This window comes from Strix uralensis, chromosome 17 (genome assembly GCF_047716275.1).
Source record: "Strix uralensis isolate ZFMK-TIS-50842 chromosome 17, bStrUra1, whole genome shotgun sequence".
In the NCBI taxonomy this organism is placed as follows: domain Eukaryota; kingdom Metazoa; phylum Chordata; class Aves; order Strigiformes; family Strigidae; genus Strix; species Strix uralensis.
In genome coordinates, this window is record NC_133988.1 from 13,830,768 (window position 1) to 13,857,075 (window position 26,308).

General features: G+C 52.8%; 1 protein-coding gene across 11 annotated transcripts in view; it reads left to right on the forward strand.

Moving 5' to 3' along the window:
• The window catches only part of NCOR2 (nuclear receptor corepressor 2), a 257,096-nt gene that overhangs the window by 149,208 nt on the left and 81,580 nt on the right, over positions 1 to 26,308 (forward strand). For 6 of the 11 annotated variants that reach the window (XM_074887780.1, XM_074887781.1, XM_074887772.1 and 3 more), the window contains exons 8-13: positions 743 to 795; positions 12,841 to 12,907; positions 18,309 to 18,496; positions 19,823 to 19,919; positions 22,315 to 22,493; positions 26,007 to 26,061. In XM_074887780.1, the coding sequence (XP_074743881.1) occupies positions 743 to 795; positions 12,841 to 12,907; positions 18,309 to 18,496; positions 19,823 to 19,919; positions 22,315 to 22,493; positions 26,007 to 26,061 (639 nt within the window). The remainder of the gene's footprint in view (positions 1 to 742; positions 796 to 12,840; positions 12,908 to 18,308; positions 18,497 to 19,822; positions 19,920 to 22,314; positions 22,494 to 26,006; positions 26,062 to 26,308) is intronic. The other 5 variants (XM_074887783.1, XM_074887778.1, XM_074887785.1 and 2 more) reach the window with 3 other exon arrangements.

Here is a 26,308-nt window from a genome sequence, read left to right on the forward strand (position 1 = left end):
GGGCAGAGCAGCTCCGTGATGGGTGCTCACATCTGGTGCTGGAGACAGCCTCGGTCACTGGGCTCTCTAGAGGGTAACCCTGGGCAAAACACTTGTCCTGCTGGAGCCCAGTGCCCCTCCTGAGGGACAGACAAGAGCGTCGCTCTATGCATGGGTGTTGGAGGGTTGTGACTACATGTCCGGGGGTCAACCCGCCCCAGCGTTGCTGGAAACCACGGGGGCGAAGACTTGTCCTGCCTGCAGTTGCCTGCGCTTGGCTCCCTGGGAGAGCTCAGGCAGGCTTTTGCTGCGTAGACATAACAATTTGCAGCACACAGACTGTCTCTTCCCGCTCCCCAAGCCCCCCTTTCCCCTTGCCTCCCCCGTGTCATATGTTCCAAAGCGCACTGCGTTTTTCAATCAGTGAATAACAACCACGTACTCCGCCGTGCCGTGTTTATGTGGATTACGTCGCAAATTGCTTGTTCTGAGCCAGCTCGCTCGAGCACTGCCTGCCCTCCCACGGGCTGAGCCGGAATGCACCGTGGCTCGAGCGGCACTGCCGGGAGCCAGCACCCTCCAGTACGGCCGGGGAGCGGGGCTGGGGGCGATGGGCGGGCTGGGGGGCGCGGGGACGGGCGCCTGGGCTGGCACAGTTCGGGGAGATGGGAACATGCACCGCGGCGGCAGCGCTTCTGATGGGTATAAGTTTCTAAATGTCAGACCGTACCATTTATGCCTTCATTTTTCTTATTTATTTCAGCCATTATACAACCAGCCTTCAGACACCAGGCAGTACCATGAAAACATTAAAATGTAAGTATGTGGCAATAAAGGCTATTTTAAATGTCAGGTTGGGCGTTAGGCTGGAGCGGGAGGGAGGCTAGCTTGCTCCCAGACCCTGATTAAAGCTGCCAAGGAATTGCTAGCATCCTTTTAGAGCTGGTGTTTTGCTGCTCTGGGTGCCTGAAGCACGGAACAGCTCCAGGACCCAGCAGTTGGGAGCTGTAGCTTCAGATGGATGCTGAAGGTGCCGTTTGATTTTCTCAGGGGGGAGGTGGATGTGGGTCCTAGCTGGTTGCTTGGCATTTTCCCAGAGAGCACCCACCTTGGGTGCTTTCTTCTGTGTTTCACACATACTGAAGTACGAAATCAGCTGCCAGCACGTGCGTGTGTGTGTTTGCATGTGGGGAAGATGAGGTAAAATGAAAAGTTGCAATTACAATTAGATTTTCATGAAGCACCTCTTGAATGTCTAATAACAACTGGTTATTTCAAAGATACTTACCAAGACTTAGCAATCATCTAATTTGACTTATCACCTCAATACACAATTTAATCATCAACCTGCATTTAATAACCACAGTGACTTCCTGAACATAAAAGAAATAGATAATGAGAGTAGCGATAATTGTGATTATTGTTGGAAATTTAAATAGTCAAACCAGATCTGAAACTTTTATCTGCCTTGAATGAACTGAGCTGCCTGCAGCGTGTCTATTTTGGTATGGGCTCGGTCAGCTGGCGATAATCATCTTTAATAATCTATTAACAAAAGTTAATAATCTTTTGCTTTTCAGCAGTATGTTAATTGATGCCCGGGGGATTATAGAGAAAGAGTTAACGTACCTCTGCTGTTCTGCTCTGCTGCAGGGGAGCGTGGTAGGCGCTGGCGGTGTTTAGGTGCTCTCTGTCCCCAAGGGCTGCAGGGAGGAGGAGGGTTTGGTGACGTGACCCCGCTGCTCGCTGCCCGGCCCTGCTTGGATCCTGCTCCACCCAAGGCTTCCTGTGTCATCTAGGCCATGCACTCACTGTAAAACACTCAAACCCCAGAGTCACCCCGAGGCCTTCGGTTCCCACAGGGCTCCGCGGGCCCCAAGCAGCCTCGCTGCCGGCGCTGGGCACTGGCACCCTAAGCATGAGGGTTGTGTTCGGGTTCTCAGAGTTGGCCTGGGTGCTGTGAATGAACCCAAGGAGCTGCTGTGCCGTGCACCTCTGGGGTAGGGGAGCATCGTCTCCTGGGGTTGGGTGGGAGGGCAAGCAGATGGAGAAGCCGCTGGGAAATGATTGCTTTTCCTGCGGCTGAGAAATCCTGACAGCTTTCTGCTTCCAGATGTTTCCTTTGTGCCTTGTGTTGGTGATGCATTTACCCTGGTTTGAGCTTGGCAGGCATTGCCACAACCTTGGGCAAGGACCCCCCAGGCTTTTGACACGCATATGCTTTGGCCTGGCTCTGCTGTCATTTCAGCCCTCTGGCCGTTGTCTCCAGTGGACACGCTGCCAGTGACGGCGACGGCAGCTCTGAGGAGCCGGCAGACGTGTGTCCTCCACGCTGGGTGCCTCCCCCAGCCCACACCTCTCAGGTGTGCTTTTCTAGCTGCAAAGATGTAAAAAAAAAGGCAAACAAAACCAGAGCCAGCCCCTCCAGTTCACTGATTCAACACAGGACTAATGAAGTAGGTGATGATTATACTCTTGGGAGAGGCGATGATACCTGGCAGAGGGTCTGCGTTCCCTGCGAGCTTGCAGACCCCCACTTTTGGAAGCCTATTTTGTTGTCAGTTCAGGGGGTTGGTGGCTGATAAACCGCCTTGTATGGCATCAGGCACTGGCCCAAGTATGTGCTCTCCATGTTACTGGTTGTGACTCACCCCTGGCACTGACGGCGTGTGGCAGCCACTATTTGTTGGGGTCCTCCAACCCCCTTTTTGTCCTGAAGGGCTCCACGGCCATCACAAGCCGAGCGCTAAAGGTGGCAATTTCAAGCTGATTGCTAGTTTTGTCCTTGAAAGAACGAGTTAAAAGCAGATCCAGATACTTCACCCACTCTGCATTCCCCTGCCAATGTTTGTGGGTTTGTGATCACATTTTCCTGTGATTTAAATGATTTCCTGTCCTTGGTTGCTGTCTGAAAGACGGACGCAAACGAGAGGGAACTGACTGCGCAGGTCAGGAGTGAAACCAGTAATGAGACATGAAGCCCAGTCAAACCAGCTTCCCGTGCCATCAGAGCAGGCACTCCTCTCCATCCTTTCCTTTGTAGGCATCTGCAGGGTGATGCCAGCCCCGGGCAGCAGGCAGTCCTCCAGTGCGGCTGTAGTGGTGGCGGTGATAGACCAAGGAGAGGTTGGAGCAGGCAGGCTTGGGGTTAATGTTCACTGTGATTAATGCTGCAAAAACATGGGAAGGAAACCACACATTTTAATGAAAAGCCTCCGTCTCCTCCTTCCAGAAACCTCGCAATTAGCTGCCTTCAGCTGGTTATTGATGCCAGCAAAGCGCATTTACGGATCTAGGTCAGCAAAAGGCCCTTGAGCGATCTGGGCTCCAGATGTTTGCTGCTTTTGACCGTGGGCCTGTCTCGGAGGTCCCAGAGTCTGAACTGCACTTTACTACTTGTTGATGGATGTACAGAGAAATCAGTGTGTCCTGTTCTCCCATCTTTTGTGTCCCTGCCGCACAGTAAAGGACATCTGGATGCTCGGGTGGCAGATAACAAAATCAAGATTTCAGTGATTCTTCCAAGCAAATAATTCAGAGTCCTTTGACGAAGAGGAAAATGTATTCAACTTCTCTGTTTTGACCAAGTCACGCTTGGGTGTTCAAATCCTACCTATAACTTCCCCATGGGCTGCGTTTGAAGATATTTTTTGTTCTTTCCTTGTTCTTAATATGCTTGTGCCTTTCTGCTCCTTAGCCTGGAGGTGGCTGTTTTGGTAAGAGATGGAGTAAATCCTCAGGGTGCTGGGAGACATCGGCCAGATGCATTAGCACAACTGCCAGGTCACCACAGGTTATATTTTGCCAAGGTGTAATTGGATGTAGATTCTTCTGAACAACTTCACCCTACACAGATTTAGCCATGATGAAAAAGCCTTTTGGCAGGCTGCTGGAAAATCATCTAGGTTGTGATTCTGTCCACAAAACCTCACTGCGTGCTGGCTCTGTTGTGCTAAATAGAAACCGCTCCCACATTAAGCTGGTTTGGAACCTCATACCTGGGCACAGGAGGATGCCCAGGCTGTTACTATTCACAAATACCTTTTTTTTTAAACATTTCCTAGGGTGGATTTTTTTTTCTCAGTTGAATGTTTGCAAGTTATCAGTGGGAAGGCATTTGAATATCACAAAGCCAGGATTCCTCGATTTCTCTACAGCGATACTCTCGCCTTGCAACACTAGTTTAATTCTTCCTGCTTGTTTGCTTTGCTTTTCAGTTGGGATGAGTCACTTATGCTAATAGAGCTGACTGGGGAGTTACGGGGAGGATTTCTACTCTTACTAAAATGTTACCGGTCTCTTATTTTCATGGAGTTTTATGGCCTGTCTCTTATTCAGAACAGTTAAAATTAATTTCATGCCCCAGTTCATTCCAGTGTTTGCAGCTTCAAAAGCTTTTAAGTCCTATTTAGCTGCCTCACTGTGCTCTGTTACCCGTCTGCTTGGGTCCCTTTGGTTCACCTGCGAGTGCAGGCTTCGAGCAAATGTGGTTAATTTTGTATGTTACATCTGCCGCATGATCGAACGCACTGTTGAGTGGTTTGTGCCAAAGACTTGACCTACCTTTGATGGGACCGTGTCCTTTCTGTTTGAAATACCTGCTTTGTTGGAGAGAAGGGCTCTGCCACTCTGTCATCAAGAAAGAAGAGGGCAAGGAGCATTTAGTGCCCTCATTTTCACAGGGACAGGGTGAGCTTTTCCCCCATAGCTAGCTTGGCCCTTGCTGTTTTTCAAGGTGTGAATTTTTTGGCTTGCAATGGACTGACAGGTTCCTTCAAGATGTGTTGCAGCCCCGAACACAACTGGAGGCCACTTGAATGATTCTGCATCAGTTGAGGATGTTGCAAAGACCCCTTTTTTTAGGTTCTGCTGAAATACAGCAACAAATGCAGAGGACACTTACTTGTGCACCAGTTAAGCATCAGGGCATCTGGTCTAGGTCTCTTATTTCAGTGTTTTGCCAGCTGGATGTACAAGGAGGAGAGCTGCTCTTCCTACCCTGCCGTGGTAGTGATTTTGCATTTTCTCCAGACTTCTGGCACCAAAGATATTAACCTTCTTTCCTCGAAGTGTTTGAAAAATGACAAGATGTTCACATGAGCAGGATCAATTACCTGCTATCTACCTGGAGAGATATTCTCTGAGGGGCCTTCATCTCTATGGCAGGAGATTCCTGCTCGGTCAGCCGTGAAAAACAGCCTGTAGGACTCTCCTCCCCCCTTTCCTGAGGCAGTCATCTTGAAATCATAGTCTGCGAGATTCGTGTTTGAAAGCAAAATGTGAGCTTCTGAGCCTTGAGAAAGCACACAAAAGGAAAACTGAAAAGCCCAGGGTAAGTATATGCAAGGTGCTGTTCACAGGGTTTGCTTTAAACCTTCCCTTCAAGAGCTTCTCCTTGCTTTTATGCTGAAAGTCAGAAATGTTGGGGTGAAACCAGGCTGCATCCCCTTGAGATGCTTGGAGAGGTGTTAGAGAACCAACCAGGGTCTGAGCGAACCGTTAGAACAGATCAAGAGCTTGATGTGATTCTGGTTTTCTTGCGTGTCCAGATCCAGCAGCAGCAAAGCTGTGTGGATTGTTAATATTTGCACATCTGGGTTGCTGTCTGCAGCTGATAGCTTTTCTGGGGGGAGAAAATTTGCCTCTGCACAATCAAAATCTGAAGTCAGGATTTTCAGAGGTTTAGGGGCTTCTGAATATCTTTCTTTTTGAAATGCCCTCCCCCCGCCTTTCTTCCAAAAGAGCAGAACAGCTTTCTTCTGAAACTCGTAACAACTACAGCTTTCCAGATCACTTGTCACTTTGGAAAATTTAAGTCATCTTTTCATTACTGGCTGTTTAGGGGTTTTAGTAGCACTGGATTGCCTGTAAATTCATAGGCGAAGCCTGACAGGTAACACAAATGCTCTTCCAAACCCTGTCATTACTAATGCATTCTCTTTCAGGTCTTTTTATTAGTGCTTGTAGACATGTTCCTCATTAGAAATTCACCTAGCAGCTTCACGCTCATCCCATTCAAGGTTTCTCATCTCTGTTATTCTCTATTGGCATGCACTAGGGCACAAGTACTACCTTGTGATGAATTACTAAATGATGGAGACACAGACTGCAACCTTCTGCTTCTTTCTCTTGCCACTGAAAAGCCAAGTACTGATTTTGGGTGGACTATCTTGCAACACTTGGGCTTGCTATGTCAACATGGGCTTCAAGGGATAGGACTGGTACCTGACTGATGGCCAGATGTTCTTCTGCACTTGCACTTGTTTCATTTTGGTCCTAAACTTGTAGGTGCTAAAGGAGGTGAGTATGAATTTCCCATCTGCTGTCAAGAACTGTGGTTGTGGATGTAACTGCTGCCCAAGGGAGTCACTTGAGCATCTTAATGAGAACAACTTCACAAGGAGATGGCACCACGGGGACCTGGACAGGCTGTGCTGGGGGTCCGGCTAGGGCAGGCTCTGATAACAAGGTGCCTGTGTTTGCCACGGCATCTCCTCCATGGAGCACAAGCGTCTCACTGGCCTCAGCGTGTGAACCACCAGGTGAATTAACAACACAAACCTTGTCATTAGTTGTAGTCATGACTGAATGCATTCTGGACCTGCAGAGGACATGGTTTGAGAAGGTGGGAGACCTCTGGATAGCTTCTTTCTCTTGAGCAGTGTTTCTGGGCACAGATACAGGCTGCTCGACTGTACATCCAGAGAGATGAACCTCTGCCACCCCATTCTCAGATGCACTAACGGCGCTGGGGGTTTAGTCCATCCCAATGCTCAAGGACTGTGGGGTAAATTAACTAAAGTTTTGCTTCGCTTTTCTTCCCCAGAAAGCGCTTCTGAATATTGCGAGGAAACCGCTCCAAACAGCTGGCTTTCCAGGAGCGTGCCCTGCTTTGGGGTTAATAGGTTACGGTGTATTACCGGCTGGAGCTGTGTGCTGGGCCATTTCAGAGCAAGGAAATGAATGAGGCAGTGACCCGTGAACAGGATGACCTGCTCCCTGCCCTCTCTGCAGGATGTCTTGCAGTGAAGGGGGTAGGGAATTGGGCTGCCCTGAGCTGCGGCGTGGGATCCTGGCCCCAGCGATGCACCGGAGCGGGCGTACCTGGGGGGACGCGACTATTTCTGGACACTCTCCGTTACCTCTTGGCTGGTTTCACCTTGGAGCGTTCTTGCTGTGCTCCTCGGGTCCTGTGGTTTGCAGGTCTCCAGCCTCGCTGGCAGCTCTTTGTTTGGCTGGAGTTGCCAGGAGGCTCCTCTGTTTCCGACCCTCGCCTGCATGATCAATCTTGCCGTACAATGGCTTTGCCAGCTGCTCGCTGCCTCCTTCCCATCGCTCTTTCCAGGCTTGATCCCTACTTTGTTTGCACTGGCTGTTTGATGAAAGATGTTCCTGTGTAATTAAATACCCCTGATTAGTTTTGATCAAATAGCAAACTTCCTTTCATCTCCTCTTGCACTGGCTGAAGGTCTCTGCGGGCAGGCTGGGCCAGGTGTGCTGCGGTGCATCGGCTCTTTGTATCCTTGGGAGTCTTATCCCAGGGCTTTGGCAGTGGCACACGTGTGTACACGCCAGCATCGACACGCATGCGTGCATGCACATCCTTTTAAGATCGCAACCTCCGGAAGATTCATAGCCAAGTCATTCATGTGGACCTGAGCCAAGTAACTCAAAAGTCAGAGTTACAGGTTCTCTCCTTGACTGGCTTCACTGTGAAAGCCAAAACCAAAATCAACTTTGCACCAAGCCAGTTAAGGTGGAAGCGGCTGCTCCCACAGGGCTCTCTTTGCTTTGCTTGGAGTGGGAGATGTCTTCCACTCGGTGCTCTGGAGGCTGGATCAGAGAACCACGCTCAGGTGTGGGACTCACCAATTAGGTCAGTGGAACTGTGGATCAGGATGAGTTATTCAAGGACCAAAAGCTCTTGCAGAATTACATCCAAAATTAGATCCCTGCTTCCTGTGTTGGTGGCAGGTGACAATCAGACATCCAGTTTTGAGTTTGGTTTACCTTGATTGATCTCTGTTCCCTCTTCCCGCCTGCCGGTGCTTGTGGGGAGATGCTGGGCACTGGTGGGGCTGCCCCAGGCTCCCGACATGGGTCGTGCCCCATTTCAGGCTGGTGCCTGGTAGTGGGGCTCTTGCTGCACTTGTTCAGTTTATACCTGGTCCCTAAAGCGGGGATCTGCTGCTCCTGAGAACCTCTGCCACCCCAGACTGCAAACAAATGAGCCTCTGATGTGGGAAAAAACCTCGAATCACCCACAGGCTCAGCGGCAGGCTTGGCTTACCTTCACCCCGCAGGGCTGAGGGAGGGAGGTCATCACCGGGTTAACTCACCAGCAACAAGGACAGAAATCCTTGAGGTGTTTGCAGAGCACTTGAGAGGAGCAGAAGCTCTGGGCTCCCAGCGTGAGGCTGCATGTCCCCAAGTGTGGCTGAGAGCCCTCATTCTGGGGACTGTCTGGAGGCAACTCCATGCCTGGGGTCTGCAGAAGCTCACAAGGTCAGTGTCTGTCTGGAGAAGGTTGTGGTGGTTGTGTGACCCACTCTGGCTGGTCTCCCCCGTCCCTGCAGAGGAGCAGAGAAGGTGCAGGAAAAGCTCCTCTGGTGCCCAAAGGCTGGAACAGCTTTTGGCATGGAGAAGGTGACTGGCCATGGTGTTCCTCACCTTGGAGAAGAGCCGCTGCCTTCAGAGGGAAGCGTTAGACTGGAGCTGCACTGAAGTAGGTGAGTGGGGGATGTTTATTGACCGTGCAGCCGGTGCTGGGGGACACCATGTGAAGCTGAGAGCCCACCAGGAAGAAGGTCTTTCCCCATAGGTACGCCAGGGAGCTCTGGAGCCCACAGCCGCGGGGAGGGCAGAAACGCGGATGGGCTCCAGCATTGATTAGATGAGTTGTTGACCTCAAGGATGGCGATGTGCTGTCTGGCAGCCCCCGAACACCAGCTCACCAGCAGCTGGGCCGGCTCTGTGTCTCACTGGGCCCATCCCAGCCTGCTCCTGTCCTGCTGTAGCAGCAGCAGCATGGGGAACCTCCGAGGAGCTGGCAGGGAACTTGCGTGTCCTCCGGACCCGGTGTAGTGTGTGTTGTGCCAGCCCAGCAATACTTAAAACTGTCCACAAGAGTCACTGTTGCTTTATCTAAGGAGCCTCCGTTCCTTCTGCCTGTGAGTGCCTGATTTCTTCACCCCGCCAAGGCTGTGCGGTTCAGGTCTCCATCCTTGACGTTTTTCTTGTGCCCCAGCAAACCTCAGGCAGGGAGGTGCAAGGATTCAGGCTGCCGAGGAGGACGATGAAGGAGGGTTGGCGCGTTGCAAGAGCGACCTTTCCCATGTGCTGTTCCACGCTGGTTATTTCTGTGCAAGACTCCCAGCAGACAGCCCTTACCTTCCCCGCCTGTGCCGCAGCAGTTGTGCTTGGCTCTTTGATTTGCCCAGGGAGCACAGCGTGTGCTTTGGAGGCGTGTGGCCCGAATTAACCTCCCTGCAAATGGTTTCTAAGTAACAGCAGTACATGTAGCAAGATAAACTGTGAAGCCTATTTATATTTACCAGGATTGTATTAACCTTTGAAAGGTTGACCTTATGCAAAAAAAAAAAAAAAAAAAAAAAAAGTGGCAAAAACATTTAGGGCATGAGGGGGTTTTGTTGTTGTTTTTAATCCTTTCACTCTTTGATTGCTTCAGCCTTGGCAGTGGTAAACAGACACTGGCTTTCAAGGCATTCCTGATTTTTGCAGCTGCAAAGCCATTAAGTCTTTGCCTGTATTAGCACTTTCAAGGTCAGCCATGATGCAAAACTCAAGGCAACCCATCAGCTGCGTAAGAGCTGCTAATTTTCTTCATTTACTCTCCTGTTTCCTGATAACTTGGGTGGCAGATCCAGCAGCAACATGTTAAAATCCCACCTTGCTCCTGGATGTCGCTCAGGGTGGCGTGGGGTTGATTTAGCTGTGCTGGCCCCAAGGGGACAATCCATGACCCCTTGCTGGGGGTCATCACACACATAATCATCCTTAGCATCACCCCAGCAATTTCCCAGTGTTAGAGTTTCCATCAGAATTGGGATAAACAAACAAACAATGGGAATGTGTCTTTTGGGCACAGTCTCCTGTCGGAGCTCATTCGTGCAGAGCTGAAGCCTTGGAAGGAAATCTGTGCGGCGGGGTCTTCGCAGGAGGATTTGCTGCCCGCTGCGGCAGCACACGGCGCTGGAGCCGGTGATGAGAGCTCACCATGTGCGATGTGAAGGGATGCGGGAGCACGCGGGGAGCCGGGGCTCGGTCTGGCGCCGGGGGGCAGAGGAGCGCCCGGTGTGTGGGGCTGGCAAATGGGTGCTGGATGCTGCTAGAGCAACCTCGCCTGCAGGTCCAGAGGTGGATGCTCTGGAGCACTTGGCACAGCACAGCCCTCGTTTCTCATGCCTCCCTCCCTGCGCAAGCACGCAGACATCACTGCAGCTCCGTGCCTCAGTTTCCCTGAGCAGTGTGGTTTAGCTCAGCCAGTCACCTGCAACCTTCTCTGAGGCTCCTTGGTGGATGCACCACACAGACAGAAAGAAGAGATGGTTGTGTTGTGTGTTCCAGCGGGGAGAAGCCTTTGGCAGCAATGTTTATTAATACATCTAATGAGGTGGCCTCTGGTCTTTGCAGTGCAGCTCGGAACAACAGCAGGTCCTTTGTAAACACGCCGTCAAAAAGGAGCACAGGCAGAAAGTGCCCTGTGCATGGATTTATTAGATTTCCCCCCCCTCTAATGATCAATGCCACTTTGATTTCTGAAACAGAATCAAAGGCCGTGGCTTGATATTCAAGCCCTTGCTCAGAAAACCTCTGTGGATCCAAGTATCTGCTCTGCAGGAGCCTTCAGCGCCGTCGCTTGGCCGTGCCTTCTGATGTTGGTGCTGCCTGGATTTGGGAGTGCGTGGGGATTTGGGGCTCTGTGCCTCTACCCGCCAGTGGCTTGAGCTGGGGATACTGGAGTCTGTTCCCAGCCAGTAGCTGGTGTTTTCTGTCGTAGGAGGAGTTACAAGTGCCACTTGCAAGTGCTGCCTTGGAAATCGAGGTCTATTTTTGCACCAAAGTGTTCAAGGCGAAGCCAAAGGGAATGAAGATGTAGTGCGGCTCAGGCAGTGTTAGGGGACTCTGCGTGTATCCTGTACCTCCGGTAACTAATTAAGAGGGAAAAACAGAAGGTTACAAAATCTAAATGGTACTATTAGGACTGAGAATTAAGCCTGATGTCTTACATCATTGGTAAACTAAAAAGAGGCCACAAAGCTGAGTGTGGCCATGGGGTGCTGGAGAGGTCCCAAATCCTGCTGCCTTTCCTCTAGCAGCTGTACTTGATCTTGGAGGTGGTGAAGACCCCACACCCAAGGAATTGCTGTCCTAAATAAACCTGCTAATTGTTTAGTGATGGTATTACGGTGGTGCCCCCAGGCCCCCTGCATGCAGGCAGGCTGGGATCCCCCTGCGTGGTGCTGGAGGGGAGGTGCAGCCTTGTCTGGAGGGACCTGGGGTCTCCAGGGCAGCATTTGCTGCGGGATCACTGTCACTCCCCATATGTGCCCGTTTTAGTGATGTAGCGAGAAGGAAGTTTGAGAAGTGAAAAATTTGGATACTTTCTGGGATGCTCTTCATCCCCAACTTAAGCCAGGACTGCCCCCAATCCTCCCTGTAAGTGAGCTGGATCCTCTGCCCCTTCCCAAACAGTGTCTTTTGCTGCTGATTAGCTTTAGAGGTTTATGGGGGGAGGAGGGTGGTTTTTTCCCTCCTCACTAGCCGGGGAACGAGACAGGGAGGGGAATGAGGAAGCAGCGAGTGTGTCTTTTCATTCTGCTAAATCCTGCAGAACGTGCCTACATGAGACTGTTAAGCTCCTGATCAGTAATTACACACTGCAGCTCTGCCTTTAATCGGGATAAAAGACTTAAGGAAACTCCTTTGCCCCTGGTCTCTACCTTTTACCTAGAGATTTTATTGCTGTGAATATTAGCAACAGGAACAACTGTAGAAGCTCAGCTCCTGGGTTTGTGCGGACTCTGGGAGCTTGTGCAGCCTCTCCAGCTCCTTACTGCTTTGGCACTGTTTTTCTTTGAGCAATTATTTCATGTTGTCTTTAGAAAGTAGAAAGAAGAAGAAACCAGGGGAGTGTCTGGGTTGGTTGTGGTTGCAGCGACTAGTTTCTCTCTTGAGGTCCCAATTCTGCAAGTGGCTGAACTTTCCTGGCTGGTTTGTTTGCAGCTTTGTTAGGCACGGTTCCAAGAAAGCAAGAGGTTAGGAGATATGTGCTGCAAGCCCTGCCGCAATCCTGCCTCCTTATCAGCCCCTCGGAGCCCAGGGGTGAATAACCCCTCGTGAGCGTGTGTGTGCTGACAGCTCCCTCGCTGCTGGCCTTGGGGACCGGGGTGGCTCGGGGTGCTGGGGGAGCCATCTCTCACAACAGAGCTTGGCCTGAGCCCCCCAACTCCTGGGGCCCCATTGGGGTTTTGCAGGTCAAAATGTAAAAATAATCAAGAAACAGCCTGGCCTGTCGGGAAATGCAGAGCTGAACGTCTGCCCTGTTCAGTGCTGAGCTCACAGTAAAGGTTTGCAGAACTGGGACTTTATGAACTCAGGTTCTCAACCTTAGTCCTGGTTTTACCAACAGATGTGGGTGAAGTTCCTTGTGTCAGAGGGTTTGTTGGTCTTTCTCTAAGCTGGCGCGAGGTTCCCAGATAAGTGCATTTGCTGCTCTGAAGTTGATGCAGTTCCAAGTTAAGGTGGAAACTGCTACGAACTCCTTTGGGAGTGGGGAGAGCCAGGCTTTGGATTTTAGCTGCCTTGTTAATCAGATCTCATCTCTTTTTTTCTTTACAGAAACCAGGCAATGCGGAAAAAGTTAATTTTGTACTTTAAGAGGAGAAATCATGCTCGCAAACAGTGGGTAAGTAATTCCCCTGTACCTTATTTTACATGTATAAAGCAGCGTAATTTATTACGTGAGAAAGAAAAGGACGTTTTCCAGCAGGGAGGTGCTGGTGCTGAGTACTTTGCCTGTTGCATTGCTGTGGCATCTCTTACACTAAAAATAACGTGGATGTAAAGGAGAGGTCCCCCATCCTGCTGCAGGCAGCACCTCCCTCCGCAAGTACCCCCTGCAGAGCAAACACGTGGGATTCACTTAATCACAGCAGAGCCCTTCATTGATCTCAGAGAGCCTATTCACAGTGTAAATGTCTATTTTGTGAGTAATTGAACCTTAAGAGAGGTGTGAAACAAGCTGACTCTGCTTGCTATAAATGGTCTGAAGACTGATCTGACTCTTTCCAGCTGACCACAGAGCAATGTTCTAGGAATTTGTGGTTTAAAACAAAAATCAAGCTCTGCGCCAGTTCATTTCTAGGCAGCTTTGCCTGCAAGATAGTTCCAGTGTCCTTCAAGGAAACGGTTCTTGGTTAGGTAAGGGGGAAGGTGCGCTTTGTTATGAGACTTCAAAGGCATTTGTGGCAAGTTCCTAGTAAATAGAGGAGAAAGTTCAAGTGGGATTTACAGAAGTTACACGTTTTCAGCGCTGACAGTTGCCTGTGGCAGTCCCCAGTGGCAGCTGGGAGGCAAAACCAGCACAGAAGGGGAAATGTCAGAAGCAACCAACAACCCCCACTGGGAAGGTGGATTTTGCGGCGTCTTTCCGTGAAGGGTGATTCAGCTCATGACGCGGGGCTTCACATTTTACGTGGAAAATGTGAATACTGGTTCCTGACTCGGTGTCTCTGTTCTGGGGCAGGCTCAGGTACTGGTCTTAGCATCTTAAGTTGCCAATGGTGCAGGTTTTCTCAGTGACTTTGGTGCTGTTTTTGAACAGAAGCGCTCTGGTTGGGAGGAGTTGTTGGAAAAATTCAAACTAATCATCCCTGGGAAATGGTTGGAAGGCTCTGCCTTTAAAAGCAACTTCCATTGAGGCTGTTTACACAGACATTTCTGAGCCAGTGATCAAATTATCTTCTTATTTTCCCCCCATTTTGTAGCCATCTTCCAAAAGCCACAGATCTTGCACTCCAAAGGGATAATCGTGTCTCCCGTTTGTGTCCAAATGCGTGTTTGTTTAGTCTTTTCCATGATAAAACTTCTTCCAGATTTCTAGCAAGGGGCTGTAGGGTTTACACCTCCAGCACGACGCGGCGTGGCAGCCGGTGCTGCTCAGGGCATCTCGCCTGCCGCAGCTGAGCACTTCTGCAGTTGTGGGAAGCGGATCAATATTCCCTTCCTCAAAACAGGGATTGCAGAGCTTCATGTGGTTTTATTGGAACCAGAAGGGAAGTGCCCAGGAGCTGCTTTCTGATGGAAATGGCCGGTTACTGCACAAAATCTAGTGAGTCGCTCTATTGTGAATATCGAGGAGCTGAGGGAAAAGGTTTAATTAGGCTGCAAGAGCACGGTTCCTAAAATACGGCTTGCAGTAAAGTCGCCTGTCATGCAAAATAGGTGAATTTCTGCCAGCCGGTTTATTCAGTGTCCTTGAAAGGGGATTTTTCAGTTTAGGGAAGCATTTTGCCTATTCTACAAAATAGGCAACATACGGTTGCTGAATTTGCAAAGTGAATACATTTGCTGATTCTGTTTGCAAAATGGGTACGCTTAGCTATTTTTCTGCCTATTTTGTAGCAGACCCTATTTTTAGCAAAGCCCATCTACGTGCCAGCGTTTCTTTCTGACTCTTTTACTTTCTGGGGTATTGTCACTGCCCAGGGCTGGCTGGAGCAGGGTCAGAGCTTGGTCCCTGTGGGGTCCAGCCCTGAGAGCCCCACCAGAGGATCTGCAGGGCTTCCTCCTGCCTCCACCGAGGTTGGCACAGCAGAAGATGTTTAATTGCCATCAGAGGGGTGATGCTGCAGAGAGAGAAGGGTGAAGGGAACTGTTCTGGCTGTGAGAGATTTATCTCCATCAGCCAGGGAGAGAAAACCATGGGGCTTGCATAAGAATTGGACTGGTTCCTCCTGTCACCTTCGCTCTTTCCCTCCTCTCCGAAGAGCTGCTCCGTTCCCTGGAGCTGCGAGAGCGTGGGCTGCGGGAGGGCTCGGGCTTGGCACAGCCTACAAACTGCCTTCAGCTGCTACGGCGGCGTTACTATTCATCCATTTTTAGATACGCATGTCAAGTCCGATTTGGCTCGCCATCACTTACTTGTGTGATTGGGAGGCTGATGGGCTGGTGAGCCCAGCTGGGAAGGGGAGCAGAGGAAGCACCGATGCTAAAAGCCGGCACAGACGGTTGCTCAGGAATGGACACGATTGCTTAAGGCTGCTCAGAGGGTGCTTGAAGAAGGAATAGATGCTTCTGCTCCTGAAGTGCCTGACTGGGACCTTCTCCTGGTGATCGAGCTGTGAAGATCTGAGGAATGCACAGTGCTATCAGGTGCCTGGAATCTTGGCTTTTGAAGGATGGCAAAAGGTTGCAGGGTGCATGTATCCCAGCTGGACCAAAAAAGCGCTAGACAGGGGTGCTGCACGCCAGCCCCGCTGAGGTGGGGGTTGAAGCTTGCGTGGCAGGAAGGATCTCTTTGCTCCATGGTGGGAAGGGGCTTTAAGAAAGCAGATGCAAGTCAGAAGTGTTTGGCCGGTCCATAATGGAGCTGGGCTCTGGAGACCTGGGTCGTGTGAGCGGGGAGCTTTGGTACTGCCCGCCCTGCTGCCAGGGTGGCAGCTCCTGGCGAAATCAGCGGCGTGATGTTGATGTTGCTTTTTCCATCTGCAAATTCCACTTTCTTAAAAGAGGAATTCTGGATAAAGCTTTCACCGAGTTGTCCCAAAGAGTGGAGGAAAAGGAAGAAAAAGAGCCGCCCTGCCGTCTGTGAAACAGCCTGGCGGCTGTGCCAGGCAGCTCTGCCGGGGCGGTGGCGATGCGGAACCCAACACTGCCTCATTCCCACGGGGAATGAAAAACCTTTCAAAGCCTCGAAGCTTTTCACCAGACTGAGCCCTCGTGCTGGGCTGCTCCCCGGCCGCGCCATGGGCTGGCATGCGGCATGGGGCACCGGCTGCCTCCCGGCGCTGAGGCTTGATAAACTTTGCGGGGTATTTTTAGCCTCTTCCCAAATGCGATGCTCTGAAAGCAGGAGGATGTAGCAGATTTGCTGGCAGGGTGGGAGCTCTCGTTTTCAAGGGGCCGATAGCATCGCTTCAGGAGGGGTGAAAACGCAGCAGCTGTGATTTCTCCAAGCTGCCGTGGTCTGTTGGCATTACCTATAGCTCCTTGCCCACAGCACAAGATTCCCCTTGGTGGCTTTTAGAGCATTTTTATCTTTGTTCTCATTCCTCACTTTCACCGTACAGCTTTTTCCTTTGGCTCCTGCTGAAACCGAAGCATCTCATGTGCATCCTTGCGGGGCAGGAAAGCCTGTGGCTCCGGGCATTCAAATGGGAATTAATTAATTTGCAGAGGGGATTGTTAGTCTGCATCAGCTGTGGGGTTTGAGGTGTTTTGTCCGCCCCACATTATTGCCGAGGTGCCTCCAAGAGGTCACAGGGATCACAGGACGTGTTGCTGTGCTTGGGTTATTGCCAGGTCCAGGGTGGCTGGACCAAATCCACGTGCCAGGATCGGTGCGACGCTGGCCACAGATTGCTGTGGGTGCCTGGCACTAGCAATGGGTCATGGAGCTGCCAGTGCTTGGGGTCCACAGCACGAGTGACCTGCTTGGCTTGGAGTAACTCAGCTACCTCCTGACCTGGAATTGGGCGTTTCCATTGGTTTGGTTTTTTTTTTTTTCCCTGTCCCCATTTTTTTTTGGTGGCTGAGAGCGAGTGAGACGAGAGCAGAGCACATCTGGGATATCCAGCAGCTTTGGACTTCTCTCCAGTCATGGGGCGGCAATGGCAAGAGAGGAGTTTATTGCTTGGGAATCTGGATTCCCACTGTCTCTGCTGCAGTGCTGAGCACGACACTCAGTGTGCCGGTGCTGAGCCACCCGTTCTGGAAAGTGGGGTGGGGGGCGGGAGGCGACCTGGGGTTTGCCATTGATTATTTTGCAGAACGACATCTGCTTTCGCTTCCTGATTTGGGGCCTAGGAGGCATTTGTTTCACTCAAAATGAAACCTTAAAACCCCCTCCAGTTACCCAGCTGCTTCCACATGAGGTTGGGTGCCATCACTCCTGTCACCGCTGCGGCCATTCAGGATTGTGGCCGGGCATCTTCCTGGTGGGGACCTCGGCCTGTCCATGGGCGTCATCCTCCAGCAAGAGGGTGGCCAGAGGAGGGAGGAGCAATTCAGGGGGTGGTGGAGGAAGGCTCATTCGTGTTGCAAATGGTATTTTAATGTTATGGTTACTGGACTGGTCCCGTCAGTACCAGGGAGGAGCGTAGTGCTGGAGCTCTGTGGGCAGGCGGGTGGGTGTGCCGTGAGGACGTCACCAGGAGAGACACGGCGTGGAAACCCCTCGCAGCACCATGTTTCGGCAGAGCCTGGGTTTGCCCCCAGTGGGGATGCACTCACCCTGCTCCTGGGGCAAAAAGGAGGAGGAGCAGCAGCCAACAAAATGCTTTTGCTTTCCAGGATGGTGGAGGAGCTGGTGGCATCACGGCGTGACTGGGCCACCACAACATATGGCCTCAGACAGGGGTCAGGTGCCCGACTCTTGCTTCCGGGGAGTCAGGCCCGTGTGCGGAGCTGCCCCGTGGCCCCGGTCCCGTCGGCGTTGCTGGCGCTGAGCTGTGAGCTCCGGGGCTGGTGTGTGTGTGGAGGGAAGGGGTGCCTGGCTTAGTGGGCGCTGCAGCAAGCCGTGCCTCAGCCAGCCTCTCTCCAGCACGGTGAGCTGGCAGCTCCAGCCAGAGGAGATGGCGGCTCTGAAATTACACAGCTCTGCTCGTGCGGCGGGGACCTGCTCTCCTGCCCTCCCGTGTCCCCTCCCAAGGCTGTGCTTCAGGCCCTTCTTGCTTGGTGGCCTCAGCCAGGCAACTTGCCCTCTCCCTGTGTGTGGCCAGCAGTGTTGGAGCAGGGGCTCCCTCCCCAGCGCCGGGGCTTTAGTTGCTGAGTCCAGCATCCAAGGTGCTGGAGGATGCTTGGGCAGAGGTGTGGTGGGTGGGCATAGCCACGCTGGGTGAGAGTCCTGGTTTCAGCAAAGATGTTGGGTTTGGAAGGCAAAAGCCTGAGGGTACCTGATGGCTTGTTTTGAGAATTCACCCTTGGGTTGGTCCCAGACCCTGGAGCATGTCCGTGTCCTAATAAACCGTATTTCTTTAAGCAGCATGACTCACGCTCAGCCTGAGCAGCCATCGAGGGACAGGCCTGGAGGAGCTGCCCTTCCCCGGCACGTCTCCTGAGCTCCCTCTCTCCCTCTGCCCTTTCAGGAACAGAAGTTTTGCCAGCGCTATGACCAGCTGATGGAGGCCTGGGAAAAAAAAGTAGAGCGCATTGAAAATAACCCCCGGCGCCGTGCCAAAGAGAGCAAAGTGCGGGAATACTATGAGAAGCAATTCCCAGAGATCCGGAAGCAGCGGGAACTGCAAGAGCGCATGCAGAGGTTAGAGGAGAAGCGGTAGGAAGGGGCTGAGCTGGTATCGGACAGCCTTTCTCTTTTCTTTGGGGATGGGAGTGGGATTTGTTTGGGGGAGGAGTGGGCTGGGATGGTGGTTGATCCCTTTTCTCCCTTTCTCGTTGAAGGCAGAAGCCAGCAGACGAGCAGCTTTGCTGCTTTTTCCCCAGGATGGCTCAGCACAGAGCCAAGAGAGAAGGAAAATGTCAGGAATGTGGTTGCCCATCTCCCCTGTGCTGCTGATCTGGCTGGCCACATCCAGGCAAGGGGCAGCTCCCTTGTGCTGGCAGGGACAGTGCTAATTACCACCTTACTGGTGGGCCTAAATGAAGACGTACAAGACTTGCAGATGGATTTGGTCATGTCGATGATTTAATACATGCACGTGCTTTGATTGGAGCATGGGTGGCGAGAAGAAAGGTCTGTGGAGGTTGTAGCACTGACCGCAGACAATATGAAAGGGGCCAAGTGTCTCACTGAAAGGGATGTCCCCTGTCTGTCTCATCCTCTCCTCCTCACTGGAAGCACAAGTGAGGTCATATTGTTTACTGCCAGGAGGCGACACAGTTTCATGATCCTCCACCCATCTTGCTAAAAACTCCCCGTCCTTCCCATTTCAGCCCCAGGATCTTGCCCAGGGACACCTGATGTATGCAGAACCCAAATCCTTGTGCCAGCATCCCGTCCTTGTGCCCCACAAACAGCTGGATGGGTCCAAACTTCCTAATCAGTGCCTTTATTTTATTTTAAAGAGAAGGGGAGAAATGGTACTGGGAAATGTTTTAAGCTTTTACATGCTTAATAACCAAAGTTATAATTCCTTGGGATGCATGCCTGTTATGTTGGGTGATACTGGGGGGGAAAGATGTCAATGGCTGGTTTTGATTTAAAAGTTCCTGCAGCATTTGCAAACCAGACGCGGTGGCACAGTGCTCACGGCTCGGAGCGAACTGATGCCTTCATGCCATTGCTGCCGTGTGATGAACAGGAGAAAATAGTGGGGGGAGAGTATGGTTGGGTATGAAATATCCTTCTGTTGTAGTGATCCAGGAGGTGGCTGTTGGCACAGGTAAGGAAGGTTGGTTGAGGCTCTTGACTTGTGAGCCCTAAACCCAGAGGGGGTGGAGGATGGTGCTCTCCGGGCAGGAGCAAGTGCTGTCAGAGCCCACGGGGCTGCAGCGGGCACCATTCCCCCAGTGTGGGATGGGGTGGCCTGGGTGGGGTGTTGAGATATGGTCAACAAGGAGGACAACAGGGCCAGCGATCGGTTGTGGAAGCGGTTTACAAAATGGAGCATCAGTGTCTGAGTGTTTCACTGCCCTTTCCCAGCAGGGTAGGACAGAGGGGCAGTGGCGGGCTCTCCATGTCGGCCGCACGCAGTGAGCACGAGGTGTCAGAAATCATCGACGGGCTCTCAGAACAAGAGGTGAGACCAGGTTGTCCTTTCTCCTCCTCTTCACCCCTCACTCCACTCTTCGGGGAAGCTAGGAGAGCACCGCCAGGTCCCACGGTGAAATCTGATACCAAATCCTACTAACTCCAGGCCACACTGAGGTTGGGGAGGTTGCCATGATGCCTAATACACTTTCTGGACAGGATCCAAAGTGTGGTGTTCGTTTAATACCCAGCAGCATCTTTCCAGTTGCCTGAGAGATGCACCAGAGCTGTGCAGTGGTTCTGCGGGAGCAAAACATGGAGCAAAGCACCCCAGGAGCTGGTGGCCAGTGGGCAGGGTTTATTGGCATTCGACTGCCTCTTAGCGACCTGAAACCCCAGCGTGCTGCTCATCCTGGGTAGCACCCCACAAACAGCTCCTGGCTGTTGGTTTAAACTGGAAGCAGAGGTGGGAAGGGAAGGGAAGGGAGCCGGCGCCCTGGCTGCCGGGCGGAGGGGTTTTTCTGTTTCGTTTTGTTTTGAATGGGCTGTGCGGCTTGACACAGGGGAATCCTATGGAATGAATGGTTTGTACGTGAGCCAGTTGGCCCACATCTTCTGGGAGTGCTCCATTCATCTTGAAACATCCCCGTGACCTTGGCTTCGTTTGGATCTGGTTTCACAAGGGTTCCTCTCTCTTGGCACAGAGGCGAGCTGCAGTGAATGGATCTCGTTTGGGAGGGGAGAGCAGCCATTGCCCAGCAATAGCTGAGATGTTTGCTGCCTGTGTGCCACGGTTCGCTCCCTGTCCCAGGCAGTTTGCTCTTAGCCAGTTAAGGTGACGACCCAGAGGACACAGATCTCAAAAGCAGAGGGAAATTTCACAGCTCTGCAGAGGTTGTGGCCAAGGAGAGCGTTAGACGATTGCCTCCGACCTCCTGCACAGTGTGCTGCTGAACTCCACCCCGATACCCTTCTGCTGAGCCCCAAGGCACTGCTTTGCTTGTTTCAGAGGAGACCTTAAGAGCTTCCAGCCCTTCCTCAGGGTTGGAAGGAGCAGGGAGGTGAGAGCCGGGGAGCACTGCAGGCGGCAGGGACCAGCTCTCCGCCCTGGCGCGTTGCTGGAGAGGAGAGAGGGCTGGCTGCCCGCCGGTGGGGTGTATCTGCAGCGCTTGGCTCCCCAAGACCCTGCTAGGTGAAGGGAGAGGCCCTGTGCTCTGAGCTGCAGGCAGCGCTCCTGCCAGCTGCCTCTCTGCCTGCACAGGGGCTTTCTCCTTTCAGTCTGCGGTTGTCAGGATCGATGCTCTGGGTGTGAGCTGTCCCTGACTGCCTGTGATGAGATGACACCCCCGGGGCATCCAAAGCAGCCGGCTGCTAAACGGGAGGTGTCCTAGTGAGGATGAGGAACGTGAGGAAATGAGTTGAAACGTCCATGGCTGTGCAGAGGGCTGTGTTCTAGGAAGAGGAGGTTGGGGAAGCAGAGCGGTGCTGGGCAGGCCTGGGTCAGCGACTCACCGGAAGGGCTGGACATTACTGTTCACCCAGGAACCAGCATCTAGCTGTAAATTAAAATAACAGCACTTGAGACCTGACCTTCCTGGGATTTATGTCTGACCAGTGCCATCCCAGGTGACAGGGAGGACTTGGAGCGATGGTGCTGCTAGCAAATGAAAGAGGGTGGCCAGAGCATCCCTCCGTCCCTGCAGGGCAGACCTGTGCCAGGGGACCACCAGCCACTCAGCCAAAGGGACAGTCCCGGTGTTTGGGCAGGGGACAGCACAAATGGGACGTCACATCAGCCACTCTGTGGCAAATACTTAAGGAAACCAGTGTGCCCAGTCTGTTCTGTCCTGGTGTGCAGCTGGGACTCTGGATGAACTTTGCACTTGAGTAGGATGGAGTAAAGGCATCAGATTATGTCCCAGGGTGTTGCAGTAAGAGGAAAGAAAGGAATGATGGCCCCATTACGGTGACACTTCAAACCTTCTGGAACAGTATTAGGTTTCCTGTGGAAGGGCCTCACGACGTCTCCCTCTGCCCACCCTTTCAGAAAGCTGTGCAGAGCTGACCTGCTTCCCTCGCACTTTGGGGTAGGGTGGGCTGAACCTCCACCTGGCCGTGGGTTTGATGGCTGGGAAGGGGTTTGCACTCCCTGTACTGCTTTGACTTGTCTCTTGTCATGGGCAGGAACTGTTTTGCTTAAGTCAGACATTTCCACACAGTATCTTAAAGCCTTTTATTTCAAAATGAAAGATTAATTGTTTCCTGGCTGACAGCGATAGCCTCTTTCAGCGTTTGATTTACAATTTCTCTAGCAATAAAGCTGTCTAGTGCTTGCTTTTGATTTCTCCTGTTCCTCCGCCTGTCCTTTCCTCTCGAACATCTGTCCCCTGCGGTCCCCGCGGGCCTGTGGTGCTGACCAACTGTTCTCTCTGCTTTCCCCAAAGAACCTGGAGAAGCAGATGCGCCAGCTTGCCGTCATCCCGCCCATGCTCTACGATGCTGACCAGCAGCGCATTAAATTCATCAACATGAACGGTCTCATGGATGACCCCATGAAGGTCTACAAGGACCGGCAGGTGATGAACATGTGGAGCGAACAGGAGAAGGAGACCTTCCGGGAAAAGTGAGTGCAGCCCACACACCTCTCTCTCTTTGCGTAGCCCTTGGGACGCGTAGATGGGACCTGTGCTGCGGTCGCTGTGTTGCCTTCGACCTGGGTGCAGGGTGATGCACCTGCACAGAAACCTCAGGCCTTTCTATATGGTTGGTGTGTTTGTGCCCACGCGCAGCGGTGTGAGAAGCTGCTGCTTGCAACAGGGTGAGAACTAGAAGTTTTTCTGCTACTGCAACCCCTGTTGTATCAGTTTAAGGATAAAGCCAGTGAAGCTCAATGCTCCGTACACTTACGTTTTTGGATTTACATGCCTGTCCTTCGGGCACTGTGTATCCAGAGGAATTATTGGGGCTGTCATCATCCAACCCCCGCCATGCAGAATCCCTCAGGCTGCAGCGCCCAGGCAGTGCCCATCCCTCAGTGCTCCATCCTGCTCTCTGCAGGATTTGCCACCAGCTGCTGTTCCCGTGGACACCTCCCCGCATCAGACACATGAAAACTCTGACTGTGGTGCTTTCTCCTGTTTGCAAGCAGTGCTTGAGAACAGCTTTGCTTTACCGACTGAGATCCCTTGGGGGATCGCTGATCCCTTCCCTGGGTACCACCGTGCTTTCAGCCAAACAGTGGGTCCCAGCTCAGTCTCACATCCAGACTCCCTGGCATCTCACAGCCCAGCAGGAACCCGGGTGTGTTTGCACAGAGGTCTGGAGCGTTCTTGGTGCCCCTGATGTGCCGTGGGTGTCTGTAAAAACAGAGCTGGAGTTCAGGTTCCAGCAGGATGAGCTCTGCTGGGGCTCGCTGCTGTGGACATGAGGGACGTGGAGGTATGTGGGTGTGCCAGGGCCACCTCGTCCCTTGCAGCAGCACTGCCTTAGTTTGGCCTCCGGACAATCGTGGGACGACTCTGTGGATTACCAGCAGGCCCCCGGCCAGCCACGCTGGAAGCCTGTCCATATCCGGGATCCCTCCTCCTGTCCCTGCTCGTGATGACTCCTGTTTGCAGCTGAAATAACTAATTGCCAAGATGGATGGAAAAAGAACAAAACAAGCAAACCAGCTCCAAACCTTTGGTAGAGGAGAATCCTCATTGCTAATTAGCCTTAAAATGTGACACTACAAACATTAAGGCTTGCCCACAAATGACGCAAAGGCTAATTACTTGATCTTTAATGGTGGGGCCGTGCCTGGCTAATGGGGCTGGAAGAATCCACACCCAGCTCTTGCATCCTGCTATGCACGGTGGTTTCTGTGTCATCACCGTGGATGATGTGGAGCTCGAGGCGTAAATACAGCAGGATTTCAGGGCTCTCCCAAAGCTCATTTTAAGAGATTGGTACTTAGGAGCTGTAAGGAAGGCCAAGGGAGTCCTGCCCCAGCTCTCGCCCCGATCCCCGTGTGTGGGTAGATGAGCTGCCCTGTGGGCTGCAGCTTCTGTCCTGGGTATTTAAGGTGAACCAGAGTTGTGTCACCCATGATTGTGACCCAGAGCCAGCCTCTTCCTGAGACCGTGAAAACCTGTTGTTCAGCCCTGATGGCGGGGGCTCTCGGAGAAAACAGCCGGGCACTGCAAGCTCCAGGTCTGAAGTCATTTTAGCCATTAAAACTTAACCACGAGGAGGAGTCTGATTTGATTTGCTCCTGGGCAGGATTTCAGGTCTCTTCACTGAGAGCCCATCGCTAGCCTGCTCCCAGGAGGGCTGGGATTTGCCAGTGAAGGAGCAGGGGTGGCTATAGTACCCCTTGATCCTGCTCAGGCATCAAGGCCCTGTCGTGCTGAGCACCGTGAGAACACAGCATCCGTCCCTCGTCATGGGGACATGGCTTGGCCTGTGAAAAACAGTGGATTGTCATCTGCGTTGCCCTCGATGCTGCATTAGCATCATTGAAATGATGTCCTTGAAAACCCCGTCCCTTCGTCAGCCCTTGGTTTGCGCTGCGTACAACATGACGAGCCAGCTCCAGCTCTGTGCTGTGATCCCAGTCTGTGTGAGCAGCCCAGCTGCTCTTTTTTTTTTTTTTTTTTTTTCCCTAGCATTTCTGGGAATTTCTATTTTCTTTTACTTATTCATTCATGTGTATTGGGGGATCTCCTTTGGTGTCTGTGTTATATCTGGGGGTTAAGTTTTACCCTTCAAGACACTCGGTGGTAGAAAGGCTGCAGCTGCCTGTGGGATAGAGACTGGGGACCCCATTAAGCACCCGAGCATCACACTCCCATTGCTGTCCATGCTCCCACATCCCCCCCATCCCACATTGTCACCCACAAAAGCCTCGTGCTGGCAGTAGCAGAGATGAGGTCCCCTTGCTCTGGTGACCGGTTACAGTGACAGGGCCCTTGTAGTGCCACCCAAACCAGATGGGTGTCCTGTATCAAGAAGGGCATTGGCAGGTGGGTGACAGCACCCACGTCCTGCTGCTGTGGCTGGAGTCGGTCAGGCCCTCGCTGAGCTCAGCTCAGTGCCCTGACTGAGTGTGACAGCAGGGCTGAGCAGTGAAGGCAGGAGGAGAGAGCTCAGCCAGCAGCCCTGGGGGCATCACCGGCAGGGCCTGAGGCACCGAGCTGCTCACCACGTCCCACCCACACTACACCCACACCGCAGCTCGCCCGCCTTTTGCCTCCGATCCATTTCCCCAGGGCACAGAGCTGTCAGCTCCTGGGAGCTGGCAGAGCTGCCCATGCCCAGCGGCTCCAGCCCTGGCACACGAGTCACTGGGCTCCCTGTGCTTTGGTGAGGCACCGGTTAACTGTCCTTCTGCCAGCAGGAGCACCTCTGCCAAGGGCTCATTGGCCTTCAGTGCTTCCCCACCACCTGGGCCAAGGGATTTGTTGGAGGAGATGTCTTTGCATCTGGGGACAGTTTCCCTCCCCCGCCCCGGTGGGCAGTGCTCCCTCCCGGGTTGCTGGAACCCCAGGCGAGCCTGCTGACAGCTCCTCAGCTCCTCAGGTGGCGTTCCTCAGAGCTTTCATGCCACCGGGGATCTCTTGAGCAACGTGGCAGCTCTCTGCTTCCTCCCAGGGTTTGATGTTTTCCTTCCAGTTCTCTGCAGCTGCTCCTGGCAGCCCAGCCAGGTCTGGGGTCCTGCTCAGCGGCAGGGGCACCCCCCAGCTGTGCTGTGGGGTGCTTGTGCTTGGCCATTCCTCGCACGTTCCTTGCCAAATCCTGAGGCCTCAGCTGGGTGTGTAGCTGTCCTCTGTGCCTGTCCTGCCATTGCTATGGGCTCGGGTGGCCATACGATGGAGCAGGATGACGGGCAGCTGTCAGGCACTGCCAGCCCCCCTGCTCTCTCCCACCCCGTGATGAAAATCTGTGCATCGAAGCTGCCAACCAGCCTGGCTCCACTGGGCTAAATTTAAAATTCCTGTCTTTCTGGGAAGCTGAGCAGCAGACAAATATTTTCTCAAACTCCTAAGTCCCTCGGGGAGCTGGCCTTGCAGCTCCAGGTGTACAGGGCAAGGCGGCCCAGCTGTGAGGGGGGTCAGAGCTGACACCCACGCTAACCCTCTCCCTCTTGCTCCCGTAGGTTCATGCAGCATCCGAAGAACTTCGGCCTGATCGCGTCCTTTCTGGACAGGAAGGTAAGCCTCCCCACCTGGCTTTAACCTGCCTCACACTATCGCTTCTCCATCACACGGCTCGCTTTGGGGCTGGAGCAGCCACCTGTGGGTGGTGGTGGCTCAGAGCCCCAGGCATGGTCCAGACTCCTCCTGGCTCCCTGCAGAGACAAGGGACTGACTCAGCTGCGGAGAGACGGGAGCTCAGCGCCGCGAGATGTGTGAACGCATCCAGCCTGGCACGTAGGCGTTGCAGCCCACCCCGTGATCT